This window comes from Neoarthrinium moseri (assembly GCF_022829205.1).
Source record: "Neoarthrinium moseri strain CBS 164.80 chromosome Unknown scaffold1_Wmoseri_CBS_16480, whole genome shotgun sequence".
NCBI classification, from domain to species: Eukaryota; Fungi; Ascomycota; class Sordariomycetes; order Amphisphaeriales; family Apiosporaceae; genus Neoarthrinium; species Neoarthrinium moseri.
In genome coordinates, this window is record NW_026055115.1 from 1,164,383 (window position 1) to 1,186,657 (window position 22,275).

Sequence of the window (22,275 nt, forward strand, 5' to 3'; positions counted from 1 at the left end):
GTTATCTCGGAAATTTGCCCGCCTCGCCTTGTGTGCTCGGTTGGCGTTTTCGATGCAAGTGTCTTATTAGTAGATGAAGATCCACTCAAACCTGCATATTCCTGCATCTTCAATCACAGTCAAATTTATGTGGCCGGCATCTTCATGAGCGTTGAAAGAAGCATTGTTTTGACATCTGTACGAGTCGTTCAGCTGTGATTCACATTGGACCGTGATCCGGCAAAAGAAGTTTGATCCAGAGGTGATAGCAGTGTCCCAGACGGGAGTCACCTAAGACCTTATCTATCCAAGACGAATCAGCTCCGGTATCCTAGCCTTGGGGTCTCCAAAGACAGGGTCCCAGTTGCGGCGTATATACTCTTAATGGAAAGAGAGCAGAGTCTCAAAAGGTGATTTTCAACAGCGCAGCATGCCGTCGCCATCACCAGATTTGAATTCCCGAATTTCAGATGCCGATGTCGACATCTCGTGAGTTGCTCCTCTTTGACGGGGGTCGAATGCCGAAAAATGGAGACGCTATCGGTATCGGAGGACACCGATCACGGTCTTCGCGCAACTTCTTTACTCGAGTCTCGGTGGGCCATTATCTAGTGACTGATTGACTTGACGAGGCGGGAAGAGAGTCAGGATCTTGAGTAGTTTTCATACTCTCCGTCTAGCAAAACGCCTGCTCGACAACACGTCTGTGTCGTCTACCCATAGAGCCCAATTGCCAGTCGACCCCTCTTAATTCCGAACGCCGGAAATGCCGCTGCCCCAGGAAGCCTCGGCGGCGTCGGAGACGGCGCCGCTGCTCGGCCCAAATGCCTCAGAAACGGGCACAGCTGCCAACGTGAATGGTAATGGTACCTTCTCGGGCTCGAGAATTCCCCCGCCGGAGGGCAATGGGTCTTCGGCGACTGCCAATGGAGACGCAAATGGCCGGAGTGGTGAGGATGGGCCCAAGATCAAGGTCCATATGGCTTCGCTGCTGCCGGCGCTGGCCATTGGTGTAAGTGTCCGCCCCTAGGGATCAGATGTATTGTGGAAGTGGAAGGAGGAGCAGGGGCTGATTTTCTGTGGTAGATCTTTCTCGTTGCCATGGACCAAACTCTGGTGATAGCAACCTATGGCAAGATCGGATCTGACCTCCAGGCGCTGAACAATACCAGTTGGATCGCCACCTCGTAAGGCTGCTATCCCTGACAATGAAGTCGAGTCGCTAACTTGCTGAAGCTATTTCCTAACGCTCACAACTTTTCAACCATTATACGGCAAACTGAGTGATATATTCGGACGCAAGGAGTGTCTGCTCTTTGCTTACTCGGTCTTTGGGCTCGGCTGCCTTGGCTGTGGTTTGTCCCAAGATATCATCTCGCTATGTATATCTCGAGGTGTGGCCGGAATGGGTGGAGGTGGCATGAACGCGGTTGTGTCCATCTTGATGACTGACTGTAAGCAACCGCTGAAATTTAGCTTTCTCTTATGCACCGTCAAGATGTGCTTGATTTCAAGGCCTGCCCAAGCTTCACCTTCTCTTATTTCAGTCAATGTTACCCCAACCAGAGAAAATATACTAATCATGGCTACCAGTGGTTTCCCTCCGTGATCGTGGCGTTTGGCAAGGCTATATCAACATCGTGTTTGCTGCCGGTATCGCTAGTGGAGCTCCATTAGGAGGACTGATGGCGGACTCCATCGGATGGCGATGGGCCTTCATTGGGCAGTTCCCCATCTCCATTATCGCTTGGTTAGCAGTATACCTGGTGCTTAATCTACCGAAGACCGACCATTCGCACTGGATTGCGAAGTTTAGGCGTATTGATTTTCCAGGAGCAATCACTCTCAGCATTGCTGTGTTCCTCCTCGCTTTCGGCCTGGGTATGGAGTTCCGTCCCCCTTTGATAATGTCGAGACTTCGAGACTAACACCAAATCTCTTAGATAACGGCAGCAACCAGGGTTGGGGAGAGACTGCTACTGTTGTGCCTCTGGCATTGACTCCCGTTCTATTCGCGCTCTTTATCCTGATTGAAGTCAAGTTTGCTTCAAACCCCTTCGCACCAGGTCATGTCATCCTAAACCCTCCTGTGTTGGCTGCTTATGGAGCCAACTTCTTCGGCGTCGCGGCACAGATGGGAACGTGGTTCTTCGCAGCCCTTTTCTACCAGGGAGCCATGGCTCTGACTGCAACAGAGTCTGGCCTAATGTTCCTGCCCGGAACCATCTCAGGCCTTATAGGCTCTCTGGGTGGTGGCATCATCATGAAAAGAACCGGCAAATACTACTGGCTTACGCTTGTTGGCTATTTTATTGTGTTCCTCAGCATCATCTTGTTGGCTTTGTTCACTGGAGCCATTGCCAAGTCCCTTGCTGGCGTCGTCGTGGCCATGGTCACACTTGCCTTAGGCGCCTCAATCTGTAAGTCATGTGTCCACTTCCGAGGGGCATTGTAAGCTCATCATATCAATAGCAATTACCACGACGCTGATAGCAATCATTTCGAATGCCGCGTCCGAAGACATGGCTGTTGCTGTGGCCTGCTCCTATCTCTTCCGTTCGCTCGGCACAACCATCGGCATCAGCATCTCGACGGCAGTATTACAACAAGTGCTACGCACGGAGTTGGCATCGAAACTCAATGACAGCGGCCGTGCAGGCGAGATTGAGGAGCATGTGCGTCAAAGTCTCGACTATATCCGGGAGCTTCCACCACACCTGGCAAGTGTGGTAAGGGAGTGCTATGCCACTGCAACCACCTGGGCGTGTCTTCCTGTGGGAATCATGATCGTGTTTTGCCTAGTCTCAACTGCCTTCATGCGCGAGAAGAAGCTGGACCGATGAATACCGTGAGGGACTCAGAGACTAGACCGTAGGGTATGCGGCTACCCTTTGGTTGGTATCTACTTTCCCACCACGCATAAAGGAAGACAAGGATTCGAGCATTATCGAACATTAAATCGCTAATCACATACCATGCATGCACGACGAAGAACTAAGTAGGAGTCATACTTCCACCCCAACAATAAGAAGCATTCCATGTTGGTTGTTTTGTATAGATAGATTGAGAAAAGCAAGAAAGCTAGACTATTACAAACAACGTCGACCGTATATTGAAGTGGACTCATAAACCTGTATGGCTATTTGACTAGGGGATGAATGTACAATCATCAAGTAATCAGACTGGCATGACTTAGCCCTCAAATAAAATCAGTACAGCAGCTCTGTAGCATGCGTGAACGCCCATTGCCTGTCCTTAAAAGTTTTATGCGGTTGATGGCTGCCGGGCCACAAGCCTTTATCTGGTACAGGTAGGTGAAAAGGCTCAATACCCCCGGTACTCATACAAGCTACTATCCAGCTCAAATTTTCTCCCACATTTGAAATTCATACTCCGTCCCATTTTCTTCCTGGATCCCATCCGGCACCTCCTCTCCAGTCCACGCGTCGAACTCCTCCTTCGGCTTCTTGACCCATATGGCGTCACCCTGTGATTCGAACAGCTTCAGCGGGAAGAAGGCATCGCACTCAAAGTCGCTGATGACCTTGGTCAGCAGTATCCTCTTGGCCTCCTTCAGCTGCAGCGCCGCGCCGTAGATCTGGGCGCCGCCGATGATGAACACCCTCGCCACCTTGTCCGATGCGCTCGAGCTGACGTACTCCATCGCCTTCTCCAGGGAGCTGACCTTGACGGGCTCCGCCGCGTAGTCAATACCCTCCGCCGGGGCTGCGTCCGGATGCGACCGGCTGATGACGATGTTGAGGCGGCCCTTCAGGGGCCGGAACTTGGGCGGGATGCTGTCCCAGGTCTTGCGGCCCATGATCACTGCGTTGAGCGCCTGCGGGTGTGCCTGAGGTGCCGCATGAGCCATCCACCGCCTGCGAAGCCAGAAACCACTAAAAAAATCAGTACACTTACATCTGAAGGAAGGCGTTTCGTCACTCGGGCAAAATAGGCCATCTCCTTCTTGAGGCCGGTCCAGGGCAGAGTGCCCGCGCGGCCGATGCCCATGCTACGCGTCGCCGCGAGGACGAGCGTGAGTTCTACGGGCAACATGTCTGATGAAGAGCCCACGGTCATTGAGGATTTTCCAGTGAATGAGTCTTCCGAAGTTGTCTTGGTGTCGACCTGAAAGCTCTTTGCAGTTGTAGCGTTCTACAATTCCCACTACAGTAAGGCCGTGGAGGGGCAGTCGCGACTAATAAAAGAAGCTCTGCAGAACGCGTTTCCCGCCCACTGCGGGGCTCAGGGTTGCAAACTATAAAAGAGTGCAAGGATACCCTCAGGTAATTGCGTTCAAAGTCATCTGGATTCACATCTTGCCACACCATGGTTTCCAAGACTGGTCATTTGACTTGTATCAAGAGGGCCATTCCATACAATCTTGGGTTATGGTATGCTTCTAGGTTGATTCAATGAGCGAGGAAACTGTCAAGATAAGTGTTACTCATTGCATGCATCCATGCAAGCGTTGCCTATCTTGCCTAAGCGCCGCTGATCTGGTAGCATACACCTACATACTTCAGTAATGGTCGCTGTCCACAAAGTGCACAAGTTCCGAATTACAGCAAGTTCTCTATAATATCTGCGCAAAGGGAGCAACAAATTAATGCAAGCACACAACCATGTATAGAGATGCACTACAACGTCTGCCACTTAAATTAGAAGTCTTCTGACGAGTTCTTCGGAGAATCCTAAGTCGTAGTATACCGACTCGCCCCCGATCGTTCTGTATAACTCTATCGGCAAACCGCAATTATGCTCGTGAAATTGCGAGATCCCCATCTGTCAGAGCTACACTATCAGGCGTTCGGCAGACATCAACCTCCCAATAGCGTGTGTCATCTTGTCTTTGCTCGTGTCATGCAAGCCGCTGGCTCCAGAGTCTGGCGATTCCTTTGGCAGCAGTGCTATTCCCCTGTCAAAGCTCTATATCATGTCCGCCTCTTTCATGCCGCTCATAATCTCCTTGCGGACGTCAAACCCGTAGAAGAAATCCTGCACAGGCACAGTAAAGTTCATGGCAGAGTGATCGAACAAGCCTTCGTCGCATAACTCTTCGGCCCTCTGACGGTACTCATCCCTCGTTCCTGGGATCGTGTCGCTAAGATGCTGGATGACGTGAATGTGCTTTTTCAAAAGCCTGCTGTACAGCTGCAGTCTTGGGGCCACTTGACTGGAATCTGCAACGCCGTCGAACAACACCTCAAGTGCCGCGGCCTCCTCAATGGCCATTACGGCTCCCTGTGCGTGGGTGGGTAAGATGGTATGTGCAGCGTCGCCGACAATCACAGCGCGCCCCTTGGTGTATGTCTCGAGCGGCTCCCTCCGAAGGAGCTTGTAGATCTTGATGTCCGGGGCTTTCTTGATAATTTCACCCATCAGGGGATTGTAGTTCTTGAGCAGCTCCAACACATCCTGGTGGGAGGCTGGCGAATTCCAGTCTTCCTTGTCGCGGTCTTTGGGCTGTGTTGTGTGCCGCAGCGCGATGTTCAGCATCTCATTCGCTCGGCACGGGTAGGCTACCATGTAGAAAGCATCGGGAAGGTAGAAGGGAGTCCAATAACCAGCCGGCTGATTCTCAAAGATCGGCCGTGTGCTATCGTCGGAGAGAATGTCCTTCATGGGAATCAAACATCGATAGGCAGACCAGCCCATCTCCTTCAGAGGTTCTTCCTTTCCTGTGACTTTGCTGACAAAGCGAGACCTGATCCCATCGGCGAGCACCACCAGGTCTTTGACGATCTTGCTTCCATCGGAAAGTATAATCGTGCCCGCCTCGCACTCCACGTCTACCACGCCGAGCCCGAGCTTGATCGTCACCGGCTTTCCAGGTTGGCCCTCTTGACTTTCAGCCATTGTCTTCAGAGTATTATGTAGGTCTACTCGATGGTAGAAGCCCATGTTGGCACCGAATTTTGTGTGTACATCCTTGAGATCCCCCACAAAGGCCGACTCAAGAGTGTGCGCATCAACCATGCGGAGGTTTTTGGCCTCCACGACACGAGCCTTCACATGGTCGAATCCCCATGAGTCCAAGATGCGCGAACCGTTGGGGGTAATAGTGATTGCTGCTCCAACCTCATTCTTAAAGGTTGAACGCTCGAAGATCTTCCAGGTAAAAGTATGTTAGGAGTATATTGCGTGGTTTCACAACGAGGGGACTGGGGTGATTCTATGACTGGGGAACAGACACCCCTGTACGCCTCGAAAGGCAGCCATTGCCATGGCCAGAAACAGGATAGATCATAACAGGGGGGTTTATAACTTACCTCAACCTCCGCACCTGCCCGCCTCAGGCCAATAGCAGCGCTTAGTCCGCCGATACCTGCCCCGACGACTCCTACTTGGAGGGGCATGGCTGTCTCAATGTCTGTCCCTGTCGATCTTGTCTGAACTCTTCGTACGACTTGGATTGGCAAGACAGAATAGACGTTGCCGAAATCAGTTGCACCTTACAAAAGGTTCCGCGCAGATTCGCCGTGCACAGCATAGAAAGTGGCTCTTGACAGTCACTGAATGCAGTGCGGGCGCGAAATAATTCGGTTTGGTGTTTCCACACAGGCACAGTTCTGGTGAATTTTACTATCTAAGGCTATCCCTTAGATTTCACCTCGCCGCACTGGTGCCGTAGCGATGTTGCAAGGGGAAGCCGTTCGATGCACCTGCAAGTATCTCGGCCGTAAAAAGGCCTGGATGCCGCCGCAAACGCTCAGAAAACGGCCAAATTAAACCTGTCATTGGACCGGAGGCTTGATGCCAAGGACGCAAGGGACTATATGACCGCCACCGAATGCGCTTTTTGTACCGTATCGGTACAGTTGTTTCTGGCTTCCAAGTGATGTCGCTCACAAGTGCTTGTGGCCGGGTCCACGGTCGTTGGACCGGACGCTTGCTAGAGCCCGGCTGATCGGACTGCCCGTCGAAGCGGTTCCCCCACTAACTTTAGACAGTTCGCCAGAGGAATTTGACGGCTTCTTTGTCATAATATCACGGAACAACAGGCTGTCTCGCTTGTTCGAGTGTGTGGGGTTGTCTGGCTATTTCATCTCTCAGCTATGAAGCACTGGCCTATCCATATCCGTATACGGCCAATGGTGTGTCCAAATTTCACTTTCCGGTCATCTTTGGAACCTTGAGAACACCAAAGAGGCATTGGTGCCACCAAACCCGAAGCTATTCGACATTGCCACGTCGACCGTCTTGTTCTGTGACTCCAACGGCACGAAATTGAAGGAAGACTTGATATCAGAGTTGTGCAGGTTCCTGGTGGGAGGCACAATATTCTATTTCGGGGCATTAGCAGTAAGTTCTGGAGCCTAGGAGGTACTACTCACGTCTGCAATTGACAGGATGGAGATAACGGCTTCTATGGCGCCAGCTGCCCCCAGGAGATGCCCTATCGACCCTTTCGTACTGCTTACCGTGACTTGGTCATCAGTAGCATATCCCTCCGGTCCACGCATCAGTGACTGGATAGCCAGCGCCTCAGCTGAGTCGCCGATAGTTGTTCCTGTGGCATGGGCGTTGATGTAATCAACTTGGCTGGGCTTGATCATGGCATGCTGCAGTGCCTTTTTCATGCCTCGGTATGCACCAGATCCATCGTCTCGAGGAGCAGTCATCTGGTAAGCATCGCCGCTACAGCCGTAACCTTTGAGTTCAGCGTATATACGAGCACCTCTCGCTTTGGCGTGCTCTAATTCCTCCAAAACAACAACTGCTGCCCCTTCGCCTACCACAAACCCACTACGGTCTCGATCAAAGGGGCGGCAACTTGACGGGGGATCATGGTTGAAAGCCGTCGATAAGGACCGTGACCTGCCAAACCCTGCGAAAGTCAAGGGGTGAATGCAAGCCTCTGAGCCTCCGGCTACCATGACGTCGGCATCCCCAAATGCAATGAAGCGAGATGCATCGCCTATAGAGTGGGCGCCCGTAGTGCACGCCGTAGTGGCAGCATGGTTTGGCCCCTGGAAACCATACTTCATGGCAACGTGGCCCGCAGCCATGTTGATGAGAATTTTTGGCACGAAGAGCGGAGACACCTTCTTGTAGCCCTGCGAGTAGATCTTAGCATATATAATTTGACCTATATAGGGAATAAGGTTGGCGAGATTACCTCCTGATGAAAAGCGATGCTGGTCTCGAAGATGTCGTCCAGGTTTCCAATACCACTTCCTAGACAGACCCCGGTCGCCTCAAGCTGCTGGGGACTGCGCGGCTGCCATTGGGCGTCCTCCAATGCCTCGGCCGTGGCAGCGAGAGCATACTGAGTGAAAGTAGAAGTCCTCCGCTGTTCGGACGGTGTCAGCCAGTCACCCGGCCGCCATTGACCCTCGCCACTGCTTGCTCTGGGGACAATCCCAGCGACGGTGCTTGGCAGATCCTTCCATTGCCTCTGGGGCTCGAAGTTTGCGACACTGACGATCCCAGAATCGCCAGCAAGGAGGCGAGACCAAGAGCGTCGAACGCCCACACCCAACGGCGTGATAGCGCCCAGACCTGTCACAACAACCCGGCGCATCACACCTCCATGGCCGGGATCTCAGAAGAAGATAAAGGTTCAGAGCAAGTGTCTGATCATGGGCATTGCCACTCCCCCACGCTCTACTTCGAATTGGATCTTTTTATTGGCGGGCGCACACGGATGGGAGCACCAAGGCATGATATCTCAAATAGGCCAAAGACGAAATAACGCTGGCGAGGACGTTTCTGGCGGACTGGAGCCTTGCCCTTTCGAGTTAGTGTGGCTGCTTTGCCGTGCCGTCCAGGGGCTACGCGTTCTGGACAAATGCCGACGCCATGTTTTATGGGCTCTCCAAAAGGCTTATTCCAACGGCGGGCGGCATACTGCAACGCAACCTCACCAGCATTATGCAACACCGTCCTCGAATGTCTTGATTGAGATCTTTCATCGTAACACGAGCCTCCTAGCTTCTGGCGTGCTGCAGCATAATTACTCTGAGGCTCTTACTGTTCAAATCGAGCTAGCTTGTCGAGCCACGTCGCTGCGCCCCTTGGGGTCACGTTTCTGAGAACACGTTTCAGCCGCTGGTCGATCTGAGGCTTAACCACATAACAACGAAAGAAAGCATTTTGACCATTGTCGCCGGCACTTAGCACACAGTCTCACGTTGCCAATGGCTCGATGAAAGTGGCATAGCGACCGCCATTCCCTAAGGTACCCGTGTTATATCACGAGCCGGCCGTCCTGGCCCCTCCCCCGGTCCCAGCCATCTGGATCGGCTATCGATATCAGTGCAGTGCCGCATCTTGGTTTCAGTCTTATCTTGAGGTTTCTGGCGACGTTTGTTTCTGCAGCTTATCACGTTCAGCCAGCCCAATCACTGCAGAGTTGCAAGGACGTAGCTCGTCCCACCACGGCCTGGATTCGGTGGCATCGTCTTCCAGACTTTGAATTTCATGCTTAGCATTACACACCTTTCACCTCGCCCACGCAACCCTGCCTGCTTTCCGCATCGGGAAAGTGTGCTCATCACGCCTTCACACTTGAGCCGGCTTCTGATTCACTACACCCAGACCTTTGTCCGAGATCAGCCACCCCTCAGAGCATATCGTGCCGTACCTGGCATGACACTCTAGACCTGTCTTGGTAATCTGGACAACGAGGACGCGCAAGAACGGGCGGACAACTGCCAATAGGATATTTCCTTCCCGAAGAAAAGCTTATCGCGCTCGACAGCTTGCTTCATGTTGGTCTGGGATCTACAGAGTTGGGATTAGCCTACCCATCCACCTGGACGCCCGTTTTGGACATTAGAGCCCTATATACTCCGTAGAGCCCACTGCTTCCCATGTCTTGTCCTCCATAGTGTGTTGATCATCCGCGTACTATCGTATCCACAAGATGGACCACACATCCAGCTCATCGCCATCTGGCATGGCCGAGCGAGCTAGGATGGTGGAAGATGACGATCGATCATGGAGTGACAAAGACAGCGTGAAGGCCAGTGGGCGGGAGGAGGCCGAGGGTACAGCAGCGTCGAGGCACGAAGACCCCGTTGCTGCCCTCAAAAGGCGCCTCTCGGAGTGGGGTGAGTCTAGTGTCCATCACAGCCAGCCTTATGAAGAGGGTGAAGAATACGAAATGCTTCTAGATCCCAATCTACCCGAGGAAGACGAAAGGCAGCTCCGAAGCCTGTCCCTTGACGATCCAATGAGAGGCGAATCCGACTCCGAGGCCAACCTGAAAGTGCTCGATGATGTCGAAGACTCACCGTACCCCGAGGTGTAAGTATCTTTTGGCATTAAGGCATTATTGATCATATCTAACACTACAGGCAAGACGAGCCGCTGTGCGCAATTACGATGAAGACCTACCTTGTAATACAGTCCGCGCGTGGACCATCGGGTTGTTTTTGGTCGTAATTGGTGCGTCCATGAATACACTGTTCTCGCTGAGGAGTCCATCGATCGGGTTGGGTGCGCTTATCGCCCAGATCATTGCTTGGCCCATCGGGCAAGGCTGGGCCAAGTTCATGCCAACCAAGCGGTATACGTGGCCATTGATTGGAACATGGAGCTTGAATCCTGGACCGTTCAATATCAAGGAGCATTCGATCATCGTGGTCATGGCAAGTGTCTCATTCTCGGTTGCCTATGCCACCGACATCATTTTAGCTCAGGTCGTTTTCTACAAACAGAACTTTGGCATAGCCTGGCAATTGCTACTCACCATTTCTACACAAAGCCTGGGATACGGTATTGCTGGTATGATGAGGAAGTTCCTTGGTAAGTACCTGAATGGCGGCAGCAGAACTTGGCTAACAAGACTTGCAGTCTACCCGGCCTCCATGATCTGGCCAGGAAACCTTGTGTCAGTCGTGCTCATGAACGCCATGTACGAGAAGCATGCTCCCCCAGACCCGACGGTCATCGGTGGAAACATGCCAAGATATAGGTGGTTCGGTTTTGTCACCCTCGGCGCCTTCGTGTACTACTTCATCCCTGGGTTTCTGGCTCAGTTCCTCAGCGTGTTTGCTTTCCCTACTTGGCTGGCGCCGGACAACCCAGTGGTCAATCAACTTTTTGGAGGATCAACTGGCTTGTCTCTGTTGCCGATCACGTTCGACTGGACTCAGATTGCGGGTTTCGTTGGGTCCCCTCTTATCCCCCCTTGGCACGCCATTGCCAACACGCTCATCGGCGTCGTCGTATTCTTCCTGTTCCTCACCTCACTGTTCCACTATAGTGGCGTATGGTACTCCCAGTTCCTGCCAATAAGCGATTCAGGAACATATGACAACACCGGGTCGGCCTACAACGTATCACGAATCTTGACTCCTGAATTCAGGTTAAACGAGGAGGCGTACAAGAATTATTCTCCTCTCTTCCTTAGGTAGGGAGATCATCCCAGAAAGAGGATTGTCCTGATGCTAACATTGCGTGACTAGCACGACCTTCGCCATGTCATACGGCCTATCATTCGCGGCGATCGCTTCGTTGATCGTCTACACTTACCTCCACCACAGCAAGTCTATATGGCGCCAGTACCAGAACAGCACGTCGGAGAAGCCTGATATCCACATGAAACTAATGAGAAAATATAAGGAGGCTCCTACTTGGTGGTATATGAGTCTCTTCGCAATTGTAAGCTCATCTCTGCCGGAACAGGCAACACTGCAGCAGCTAATCACGATGACAGATGTTGGGGCTAGGGTTTGTCACCGTGCTGGCATACCCTACCAACCTCACCTGGTGGTCATTCCTCTTGGCCGTCGCTATCTCCTTCATGTTCGCACTGCCCATCGGTATCATACAAGCCGTCACGAACAACCAGATCGGGTTGAATGTTTTGACCGAGTTTGTGTACGGCTATATTCAGCCTGGCCGGCCTTTGGCCCTCATGATGTGTGTGCATCTGCAAATTTGGAGCAAACGGAAGGACTGACATCTCTATAGCTTCAAGACCTTTGGATACATTACCATGTCCCAGGCGCTGAGCTTTGTTTCGGACCTCAAGTTCGGCCACTACATGAAGATCCCACCGCGCACTATGTTCATGTGCCAAGTGGTAGCAACGACATTTTCATGCTTTATACAAATTGGCGTCTTGAATTTCGCACTCAACAACATCGACGGGGTGTGCACCACTACTCAACCGAACCGCTTCACGTGCCCCGGTGGTAAAGTGTTCTTCTCCGGTGAGTCCTAGTCTTTTCGTCTTCCGTAGCGAAGACATGTTGATCTGAAACAGCCTCCGTGATCTGGGGTCTCATCGGTCCTGCCAAGATCTTCTCTCCAGGGCAGATATACTCGGGACTATTCATCTTCTTCGGCGTTGGCGCCGTCGTCCCCGTGATTATCTACTTCGCGGCGCGAAGATGGCCCAAGTCAGCCCTCAAGTACATGATGGCGCCTGTGATTTTTGGAGGCGCGGGATCCATTCCCCCTGCGTCGCCCCTCAACTACTTGTCGTGGGGCATCGTCGGCTTCGTGTTCCAGTACCTGATCAAGAAGCGCCACTTCAACTGGTGGAGCCGGCTGAACTTCCTGACATCCTCGGGCCTGGATCTTGGTCTCGCGCTCTCTACTCTGGTCATCTTTTTCGCGTTCACCTTAAATGAGATCGACCCGCCCAACTGGTGGGGCAATCAGGTGATCACGACTACGATGGACTTTAAGGACACCGCCATCCAGACGGTACTGCCGCCAGGCGAAACGTTTGGGCCGGCGGTCTGGTAGATGGAGATGTCGTTGTCGGGAGGCGACGGCCTGGCGTTGTATAGACGGGTGGCTGTTGATATTACATATAGATGCCATATGAGAGCCGCGGCCATAATAGTAGCTATACGTAGAGGAAGATCAAGCAAGATTCAATCATCTTGAGCTGGACGATATAGTATTGAGATTGTGATGCAATGTACCGCGCAATCGACCCAGAAGAGGGCCGCTTGTCCCTGGCGGAGAAGAAACAACAGTCAGTGTGTGTGCGAGGCCCGGGTATGGTCTCGTTAAACACAAGCGTCATCCAGCGAAACTCCTTCCAACGTCACACCCAGACTGGTCGAGGAATCAGCTTGCCTCTATTCAGCAGCCGAGTGATACCCCGGAATGCAGCCCGCGCGCTAGTGCCCTCTGAGCGCTGAGCCTGAGCTCCAATCCCTGCTGTCGATCAGCCCAAGCACCAAGGTCCGGACCTGTCGCGCGCCGCATAATTTTTTTCTGAGCGGCTCCGATGGGCTCAATGACGCGAAGACCCTGAAAGCGCCGTACCTCTCGACGACCCAGCAATTGCGGCGAACCCGGCGACTCGACCTCTCCGCAACCCAAGAGGACAACGAACCCCAACGATACCATGGCGTGCCGTAGCTGTAGGCGCCATCTCGCGACCCAGCTGTCCTCCCGACAGTCCCTGTCGGCCTCGAGCCAAGCCCACCAGCAGCCTTCAGCGGCATTCGCCTGGCAGTCGACACGACGAGCCACAGCCGTTGCGCCCCTGCGCCAACAGCAGCAGCAGCAACAAAGACGGGGGTTCGGAAGCACATCGCAATGCCAAAAGTCGTGGATACCAGAGCCTCTGCGCAAGCTGGGCGGCCTGCTGGTCAGCTCCACCAGCCAGCCGTACCAGGTGCACGCCGCCACCGAGACCATATACAAGACCTGCGCCCGCGAGGCCAACTACACCATCTCCGAGACGGACAAGCGGAACGGCACGGTGCCCAAGACGGAGGAGGGCGAGGAAATCGGCGTGGGCAACACCACGTGGCATAAGGGTAAGCCTTGGTCCATTCTCGAGCCTCTCGCACCCCCCTGTCAAGTCTCGTTACCGGGTTTCCCTTCATGATCGCAGAGTACATGCCAGCCGTATAGCTAACCACTCCCACCTCCCCGGCCCACAGACTTCGACCTGCCCCCGACCTTCAGCACCTGGTCCCAGGTGACGATGCTGCACCTGTACCTGGTGTACGCGCGGCTGCGCAACCTGCCGCCGGACGCGGCGCGGTCGTGGCAGAAGCAGCTGACGGACCACTTCTTCTTCGACGCTGAGGAGCGCATGGACGTGACGCACGGCATCAGCGCGCGGGGGCTGCGGCACCGGTACCTCAAGGACCTGTTCGTGCAGTGGCGGGGCGTCATCCTGTCGTACGACGAGGGCGTGGCCCGGGGCGACGCCGCCCTGGCCGCCGCCGTCTGGCGCAACGTCTACAAGGCCCGCCCGGACGTCGACGTCCGCCACCTGGCCGCCGTCACCGCCTGGGTCCGCCTCTCGCTCAAGAGCCTCGACCAGATGCCCGACGACGCCCTCTTCTTCAGCGCCGCCGGCGTCTTCCGCACCCCCGCCAGCCACCAGCTCGCCCTCGTCGACGCCCCGGCCCGCGAGCTCGAGGGCCTGCTGCCCCAGTCTCAGGCGGCGGCGGCGGCGGCACCGAAAAGTTCGCCCCGGGTTGCGGGATGAGCAGCCGAAGGTCGTGAGGAAAGATGCGGCATAGATCTAGTCTTCCTGTGGAGGGTGGCATGGGGGCCATATGTGTAATGATAGGGCTATGAGAAAGTGTAATATTTGCTGTACAACCACGAACAAGACACACTCATTGACGGATCCGAGGCGTTTGGCTGGATGAGAGCGCTCAGGGGGACTACACTCTGTACAAGGTCCCCGCCCCACGAGCAGCAGTTGCTTTGGTCTATGTATATATCAACTACGGTGGCAGTGAACACAAGGATACGTGTCACAGTACCGATATATATATATATATATTAGCAGCTCTTTTAGCAAGCATCATATATCGACGTTGTGGTATCGATATATAGCCTTGATGATAAAATTTCCAATAACCAAGCAGGGCAATAGATTATGAACACGTCGAGCATCACAAGAGAGACGTGGGGGAGGTTACTTTTCTTTATATTCCAATCGTGACGCATTCATGCTATGGGCTGCAACGGCAATTGCTTGCTAGCTAGGATATCAAAAAAATTCAGCCAGGAAAGAGAAAGAAAAGCAGCGAACGCATCCCTGATTCCCCCGTCTCCCTGGCTGTCTCTAAAATCGAGTCAGGCCACAGGGCTGACTCGCACGTATAGGAAGCGGAAATAAGTCTAAATGCCGGTGTGATATCAGTGGGACACTAATCGGAGGCGCTCTTCGCCAACCGTCCATCCGTTCATTCGTTCATCCATTGGGCGTTGTCTTCTATTTTCATCTCTCATATATCTTTTCCCCTTTTTTTCTGGATCGGGAAGAAGACCACCAGGTGTGCGGTATCCTGGTTATGGCTTCAAGATGCTCGTCATCTTCCGGGGCTCCCTATGCCCGCTTCTGGGTCCCCTGCCTGTGCTCCCCTTGATCAGAGCTTCTCCCACTACAAGAAGCCCCTGCGGGGGAAGCTGACGCCCTCGACAGCGGCGTCGTCGGTGAACCAGCTGCAACGCTCTCCGGTGGCCTCGTTGACCAGGGCGGCGGGCAGGCCGTTGCCCTGCTCAAAGATCTCCTTCATGATGTCCTTCTTGCCGCCGCCGGTGGCGACAAAGGCGACCTTGACCGAGTGGGTGACGACGGGGAGGGTGAGGGTGACGCGCTTTGGCGGAGGCTTGGGCGAGTCCTCGATGGGGGCGACCCAGGCGCTGGTCTCGCGCAGCAGGGGGTGGCCGGGGAACAGGCTGCAGGTATGGCCGTCGGGGCCGGTGCCGAGTAGGAGCAGGTCAAAGATGGGCAGCTTGACCGAGTCGCGGCTGGCAAAGGAGCGTACCAGCAGCTGCTCGTACTGGTCGGCCAGCTCCTGGGTGTCGTTGAGGTACTGGGTGTCGATGGGGTGGACGGTGGGCTGGCCAGCCTCGGTGGGGATCTTGTCCAGCAGCTCGGCCTTGAGCAGGGCGTAGTTGCTGTCCTCGTGGTCGAGCGGCACGGCGCGCTCGTCGGCGAAGAAGATCTCCCACTTGTCGAAGCGCACCTTGTCGTCGTCCGAGGCCGGGGCGGCCAGCAGGGCCTGGGCCAGGGTCTTGGGCAGCGAGCCGCCCGAGACGGCAACCTTGAAGACGCCGTGGCGTGTCAGGCCGGCGTTCTGGGCCGAGATGACGTACGATCGCAGGGCGGGAGCCAGGGCGCCGACGTTGGGAAAGGCAAACAAGTTGGGTTGCTTGCCCATTTTGGCGGTCGGTGGTCTGAGGCTGACGGGCGGGTTTTGTTTTTTTCGGTTGGACCTGGGTCTCACAGCCGTCCCTAACGGTCGTTTGTGTGTGTGTGTGTGTGCCGCCTGGTGTGGTGAGTGCGTGTATGTGTGTGTGTGTGTGTGTGTGTGTGTGTGTGTGTGTGGTGGGCGATGTGTCAGACGGGATTTGGGTTCGGGTCACAGTGGGCGGGCAAGCAGGCAGGCAGGCAGGCAAGCAGTTCAGTTGGCCGTGGAAATATGTACGAGAAGGTTGAGAGCAGGTCGAGCCGGCGACGGGACGGAGGATAGTTTATTTGAGTGACGGCGTGTGTGGGCTGGCAATGATAAGTGGTGACGATGGTGGGGTGATGGAGTGGTTTCGAAAGCATGTAGCTTTTTGCTAACCCAACGGCAGGGCCCTTGTTTTGCACAAATAGAGACGAGGCCTACGTAGCTAAGTAGCTAAACCTACCGCGACCAGAGAACGAGAATCCCCCCTTCGACATCCAGTACATTGGTTCTGCCCTACAAGCCTGTCCGGGTGTCATCATGGCCTGAGGGTTTGAAGATACCCAAAGAGGGAATTGACCTTATCTAGATCCGCTGGAGGCATTTGAAGTCGTCTCGGGGCCGCACCGTACCTAGGCTAAGCTTCGCAGAAATGCTGAATAAGTACACGAAGGATGCCAACTAGCAACACAAGATAGCTTGCAGCGGGGCGGTGACAAGGCGGGGTGATGGGTGATGGGCGATGGAAAACAATCGTAACACAGCCCTCGTTCCAGAGGGGGGTACATGCCACCATGTCACCGCCCGTTCACTTACTGGCCCATTGGAAAGCGACTGGCCAGCCAGAGGACACAAAGAGCGGTCCTGGAGCCCGGCTCGGCCTGCTGGCTGCTTCTCGAGCGAGCGGCAGACAATCTTCCTCTCTTGCGGTCAGGCAAAAACGCGGCTTGCAAATCTTTTTCCCGTGTTTCTCGCGATTTCTGTGCAGCGGGGTGCTTGACGTAGCATTGAAGCTATCGGAGCATGTCGAAATAACGGATCGGGAGGAATCTTGGCAAGGCCCCACTACCCATGGTGGACGGCGGCGGTGCAAGTCATGGTTTGAGGCCCGAGGGATACAAACGGCACTCAATCGAAACGAGAACTTCTCGCAGCTTCTCGTGGAATATCGTAGCGTGGGATTTACGCGAGAGCTTCGTGTGATCGAGTGAGAGCAGATGGGTCTCAAACGGTGTGCCTTTTCAGGTGTGCTGCAGACTGACCTCGCAACGAGACGAGCCTTGCGAGCCCTACCCAATGACGCCGGGTGGCGCGACAGAAGATCTTCGGTGCCCCCCACTATCTTAGTTACGGGATCTATTCTGGCGGGCGGAAGTATGTCATTGTGCTGCAAGTCACCACATTGCACATGGCAAAACGTCCGCGCCTTGACTAAACCTGACGGCCCGTGGCCCCGACAACGTGCCTGTCAAACGTGTTGCTTGGGCCTAGGTGCAGCGCTCATCGGCGGCTCGTCTTGCAAACTTTGCTCTGAGGGGACCACATGGTACGTTTTGCTGGCTTGCAAGGAGAAAGGCATTTGGTCATTTCAAACCTGCATAGCAGTAGATGTCATACACTCTGTTGAGAAGGAAGATTGAAATAACGATATGCCACTTATCAACAATCTGATAAAATATCAACTCGTTAGAAGTGGACGTTGATTTTATTTCGGATTATTTTCCATCACCTAGTCCCCCCCTCCCCCTCTCCCACAACTTACGATTAGAACACTGATAGTTGGCAAAGGGCTAACTCGTGCGCAAGCCTCTACATGTTGTTACGAGTACCGTCATCCACCTCGGATAGAATCTCTCCCATCCAGCTGGACTAGCCATTCACAATTCATAAGTGAAGGCAGGCTCCTCCTCAATAGCCACTCTCGTGTCTTCTCAACCCGTCTGCTGAACCTGCTGTGTAATGTAGTGGTAGGGAATATATTCTAGCTGACCGGGGTGCTCCGTTGCTATTCGGGCACTGCGTTCTCGGTGTTAACGCCCCCCGGCCACCACCCTATAGCACTGAGAGATTGCGGAGTACTGGATCTGGGAGCATCTAATAATTGAACACGCAGAATGATGGCGAATCTGGTTGTAGTGTGTGCAGTTGGATTGCGGCTAGAAATTATGCTCATTGCACCCTGTGCGTTGTACAGCCATAAAGGCGCTGCTTAGCCGAAGCAATATATAGTCCGATCGGGAAGCTGCTTACGGCACACTCTCAAGTCCGCACGCGGCTGTCAGGCTGTGTACCGGCACCGCGGTCGCTAGCGTAGCCAGGTTCCAGAGAATGTTTCCATGGATGAGATGTCTTCCTGATAGGAAGCGACTTCTTCGCGGCTACACTGGCATAGCTGAGGATATAGTCCGTGTGGTCTTGGCGTCTACTAGATTACTGAGAGTTTCTCATGTGGCATTCCCATGCCTTTTTTTGCACTGTAGAAGTTCACGTCCGATTCAAGGAACAACTCACGCAAGGCTTTTAGTAAGCTTAAAGCGGCATGGCCTAGCTCCAGACGGGACACACTACGAACAAACTCGGCGTCAATGCCGAACTCCGTGCCGGCCTGCTTGCCTGGAAACAGATGAAACACGGGCTCACGATCGCGCGCCTCACCCCGAATTGCGCCTAAGTCTACATTTAGTCCTTTCCGTCCCGTTTTCTTGCATACGAACGTCGATTCGTAGATCACAGCTCTTCCGCAACACCTGGCCCAAGAAAGATGGCCCCATCACCAAAATACCTCACAGGTGACTCAGCCGCCATCAACGAGTTCATCGACCGTTTCGATGTGAGAGTCCACTCCACTGGAATGTATAACACCAAAGCTAACCTAAGTTCAGGTTTTTCTCCTGGACTGCGATGGTAAATCTAACCCAGTCATTATGAGTCTGCTTTTCATTGACACCGTGCGCAGGCGTACTCTGGTCTGGCGACCACCTCTTTGAGGGCATCGTGGAGACACTGGAGATGCTGAGATCCAGAGGTGAGCACCCCTCCAAGCTGTATCAAACTTCCTGAGGTAGTGTGCTAAGTCCAGAATCGCTTCCAGGGAAGAAGGTGGTCTTCGTTACCAACAACTCGACCAAATCTCGTCCGGATTATCAAAAGAAGCTCACTTCCATGGGGATTCCTAGTGATGTAGAGGAGATATTCGCCTCTGCCTACTCGTCCGCTATCTACATATCCCGGATTCTCAAGCTCCCTGAGGGCAAGAACAAGGTTTTCGTGATTGGTGAGAGCGGTATCGAGTCTGAGCTGCGGACCGAGAACATTCCCTTCATTGGCGGCACTGACCCGGCGCTGAGACGGGACATAACCCCTGAGGACTACGGCAAGATCGCAGATGGGTCGTTGCTTGACCCAGAGGTTGGCGTTGTACTCGCCGGGCTCGACTTTCACATCAACTACCTCAAGCTGTCTCTTGGGTACCAGTACCTGCAACGGGGCGCAAAGTTCCTCGCCACCAACCTGGACAGCACGCTTCCCAACAGCCACACCTTCTTCCCTGGCGCGGGCTCCATCGTCATCCCCCTGACAAACATGTCTGGGCAACAGCCGGTTTCCCTAGGCAAGCCCAGCCAGGCGATGATGGATGCGATCGAGGGCAAGTTCCAGCTCGACCGGGCCCGGACGTGTATGGTTGGAGATCGGATGAACACTGATATCCAGTTCGGCGTCGAGGGCGGCCTCGGGGGTACGCTGGCCGTCCTGACGGGCGTCAGCAAAAAGTCGGATTGGGAGGCCGAGGACGCGAAGGTCGTGCCGGCCTACTACGTCGACAAGCTCAGTGATCTCCGAGCCGCTAAGTCATAGGTTTGATTGCTAGTTACACGGTGCGTTTCGCGTCATAGGCAAGATACCGTCAAAGAGTGCTGCTTTGTTACAGTTGCCCGACATCCTATAGACCGCACTAAGATATTTCTGGACTAGAATAACCTATTTGCACCCCCTCAAGCTAGAGTTTAGAGGAAATGCTTGACCAGACTTGCATTCAGCCTGAATCATTAGTTCCCCTAAAGATTGAATGATTCTCATCCAATACTCTGAGTATGATACTGTTGGAAGACGTATTCGATTCACATCCCTGCCCCTGATATGTATGGTTCACTTTGAAACCCTATCGTTATTTCCAGTAGTCGCTATGGTGGGTTACATCCCGTTGGGTTCCCCCGCATTGTCCCTCCGATCCCGCGCAATGAGATACTTATAGCTTGCAGACATCATGCGCCAGTCAAGCTTCACTTTGACCCAAGGTAGGGCTTCGTGCTTGTGGGATGTGAGATACTTCTCCAATAAACATATCGTGCCCGAGTAGCTGTTGTCCTCTTAACATTGAACAATACCCTACAGCCACTTTGGTGCTCTAGTAAACTTGCACACCACTCCAGTTTTAGATCATTGGAAGTCTCTTGAGTCTATAAGCGTTTGCCCATAGTTTCCCGTCCTACAGAAATATGGCATCACCAACCCCTTTGACCGCAGCGGAAAAGGAGCACTTCCTCAAGCATGGTTACATTCGACTTACAAACTGCTTCACCCGTGCACAGGCCGCGGAGGTGACATCGGGGGTCTGGTACGCAACTCCCGTAGTTCGACTTATCCTCTCATCTCTAATGCTTTCTAAAGAGGTAAACATATTCAGAAAGAAAAGGAAAACCACTGACTTTTGCTTGTCGCGAAGGACCCGCCTGGGCATGTCGCCAGACGACAAGACGACCTGGACCAAGCCACGGGTGAACATGCCCTCACACCGGACATTCGATGTGGCCGAGTTCGCGCCGCGGGCCTGGGCCGCCATCTGCGAGCTGTGCGGCGGCCAGGAGCGCATTGACGAAGATCGCTCGCGGCTCTGGCGCGACTCGCTGATCGTCAACCTGGGGAGCCCCGAGGGCGAGGGCCGGCCGACGCCGCCGCGGAGTCTCGACAACTGGCACGTCGACGGCGACTTCTTCGTCCACTACCTCGACAGCCCCGAGCAGGGCCTGCTGGTCATCCCGCTGTTCACGGACATCCGGCCGCAGGGCGGCGGCACCGTCATCTGCCCGGACGCGATCCCGCGCGTCGCCGGCTGGCTGCACGAGCACCCTGACGGCGTGTCGCCGCGCATGGTGCCCCGGGGCCACCCGGACTTCGCGCGCGAGCGCAACCTCGAGTGGTACTGCGACGTGGTCCAGGGCTGCGAGGCCTTTGTCGAGGCGACCGGCCAGGTCGGCGACGTGTATCTGCTGCACCCGCTGATGATGCACTCGGCCAGCAACAACGCGCTGCGGGAGGTGCGGATCATCACGAATCCGCCCGTGAGCCTGCGGGAGCCGCATCGGTTCGATCGAGAGGACGGCAACTACAGCCTGGTGGAGCTGAAGACGATACAGAGCCTCGGCGGCGAGGAGAAACTTAAAGGTTGGAAGATAACGAGGCCGAGGGAAGCTGTGATCCCTGAGAGGGTCAGGATTCAGGAGGCCATGAGGCAAGCTGAGCTGAAGAGGCTGGAGGAGTCTAGAAACGTTCCGGTTGAAGCTTGAGCTTTGCTTTGTAGCATAGAATTGTTCCATTACTTCAACCGGACGAGATATCCTGGTTATGGCAATGGTTTTCAGTAGGAAACTTGCCCCGTTGCGGATTGTAAATAGGGGTATTGTCTATCGTAGCGTTTTCGGGGATAGGGGCGGACATGATAGATATCTAGGGATCAAGACAGACTGTTAGCTTCACAACGTGAGTAACGTTAAGCAAATTTGGAACTCAAGGAATAGAAACAGCTCTATAACCCGAATCTATTGCAGCAATTGGTGGTACGCTGGTGCTGTGATTTGTAGTAGATTTTCGGCCAAGTCACGGAGCACACACTCCTCAACAACACCATATCGAACGGCAAGTATACTAATCCGATGAAAGAGAGACTGAAATGGATTTGTAACTCACTAGAAAATTTGTAGACAAGTCCGCAGCCTGGTCTGGGAAGCAACGGGGGGTCTGGTACTACTCGTATCCGTCAAGGCAAGGTAGTTGTGAAGGACTCAGACGTTTGTGTCTCCAGAGACGCCGGGCCTGCACTTTACTCGGTCTGTAGATAAGTGGAGATAATGAGCATGAAGGAGTCTTCCACCTTCAAGCAACTTCGCCATTATTA

The 22,275-nt window shown here is 54.0% G+C and overlaps 9 protein-coding genes across 9 annotated transcripts; 5 read left to right on the top strand and 4 right to left on the bottom strand.

Annotated features, from left to right (window-relative positions):
• Positions 1–745: 745 nt before the first annotated feature.
• On the top strand, positions 746–2,822 carry JN550_000363 (uncharacterized protein; the record flags this gene model as incomplete). Its single annotated transcript, XM_049315079.1, has 6 exons — positions 746–991; positions 1,066–1,166; positions 1,216–1,433; positions 1,573–1,860; positions 1,923–2,399; positions 2,452–2,822. 6 exons carry the CDS (start codon positions 746–748, stop codon positions 2,820–2,822), a joined length of 1,701 nt encoding a protein of 566 aa, XP_049177652.1.
• Positions 2,823–3,340: 518 nt separating this feature from the next.
• On the bottom strand, positions 3,341–4,059 carry JN550_000364 (uncharacterized protein; the record flags this gene model as incomplete). The annotated part of the gene is made up of 2 exons (XM_049315090.1): positions 3,341–3,829; positions 3,898–4,059. The coding sequence occupies 2 exons, from the start codon at positions 4,057–4,059 to the stop codon at positions 3,341–3,343; spliced, it is 651 nt and encodes a 216-aa protein (XP_049177653.1).
• Positions 4,060–4,908: 849 nt separating this feature from the next.
• On the bottom strand, positions 4,909–6,338 carry JN550_000365 (uncharacterized protein; the record flags this gene model as incomplete). The annotated part of the gene is made up of 2 exons (XM_049315101.1): positions 4,909–6,090; positions 6,252–6,338. The coding sequence occupies 2 exons, from the start codon at positions 6,336–6,338 to the stop codon at positions 4,909–4,911; spliced, it is 1,269 nt and encodes a 422-aa protein (XP_049177654.1).
• Positions 6,339–7,100: 762 nt separating this feature from the next.
• Positions 7,101–8,506, bottom strand: JN550_000366 (uncharacterized protein; the record flags this gene model as incomplete). The annotated part of the gene is made up of 3 exons (XM_049315113.1): positions 7,101–7,265; positions 7,317–8,039; positions 8,102–8,506. The coding sequence occupies 3 exons, from the start codon at positions 8,504–8,506 to the stop codon at positions 7,101–7,103; spliced, it is 1,293 nt and encodes a 430-aa protein (XP_049177655.1).
• Positions 8,507–9,850: 1,344 nt separating this feature from the next.
• JN550_000367 (uncharacterized protein) lies at positions 9,851–12,687 on the top strand (the record flags this gene model as incomplete). The annotated part of the gene is made up of 7 exons (XM_049315124.1): positions 9,851–10,233; positions 10,289–10,734; positions 10,783–11,341; positions 11,397–11,592; positions 11,648–11,853; positions 11,905–12,146; positions 12,200–12,687. The coding sequence occupies 7 exons, from the start codon at positions 9,851–9,853 to the stop codon at positions 12,685–12,687; spliced, it is 2,520 nt and encodes an 839-aa protein (XP_049177656.1).
• Positions 12,688–13,300: 613 nt separating this feature from the next.
• Positions 13,301–14,401, top strand: JN550_000368 (uncharacterized protein; the record flags this gene model as incomplete). Its single annotated transcript, XM_049315135.1, has 2 exons — positions 13,301–13,718; positions 13,845–14,401. 2 exons carry the CDS (start codon positions 13,301–13,303, stop codon positions 14,399–14,401), a joined length of 975 nt encoding a protein of 324 aa, XP_049177657.1.
• Positions 14,402–15,308: 907 nt separating this feature from the next.
• JN550_000369 (uncharacterized protein) lies at positions 15,309–16,091 on the bottom strand (the record flags this gene model as incomplete). The annotated part of the gene is made up of 1 exon (XM_049315146.1): positions 15,309–16,091. The coding sequence occupies one exon, from the start codon at positions 16,089–16,091 to the stop codon at positions 15,309–15,311; it is 783 nt and encodes a 260-aa protein (XP_049177658.1).
• A 2,773-nt stretch (positions 16,092–18,864) lies between these two features.
• Positions 18,865–19,958, top strand: JN550_000370 (uncharacterized protein; the record flags this gene model as incomplete). Its single annotated transcript, XM_049315157.1, has 4 exons — positions 18,865–18,933; positions 18,986–19,007; positions 19,060–19,128; positions 19,195–19,958. 4 exons carry the CDS (start codon positions 18,865–18,867, stop codon positions 19,956–19,958), a joined length of 924 nt encoding a protein of 307 aa, XP_049177659.1.
• A 641-nt stretch (positions 19,959–20,599) lies between these two features.
• On the top strand, positions 20,600–21,667 carry JN550_000371 (uncharacterized protein; the record flags this gene model as incomplete). The annotated part of the gene is made up of 2 exons (XM_049315168.1): positions 20,600–20,718; positions 20,827–21,667. 2 exons carry the CDS (start codon positions 20,600–20,602, stop codon positions 21,665–21,667), a joined length of 960 nt encoding a protein of 319 aa, XP_049177660.1.
• Positions 21,668–22,275: the final 608 nt, after the last annotated feature.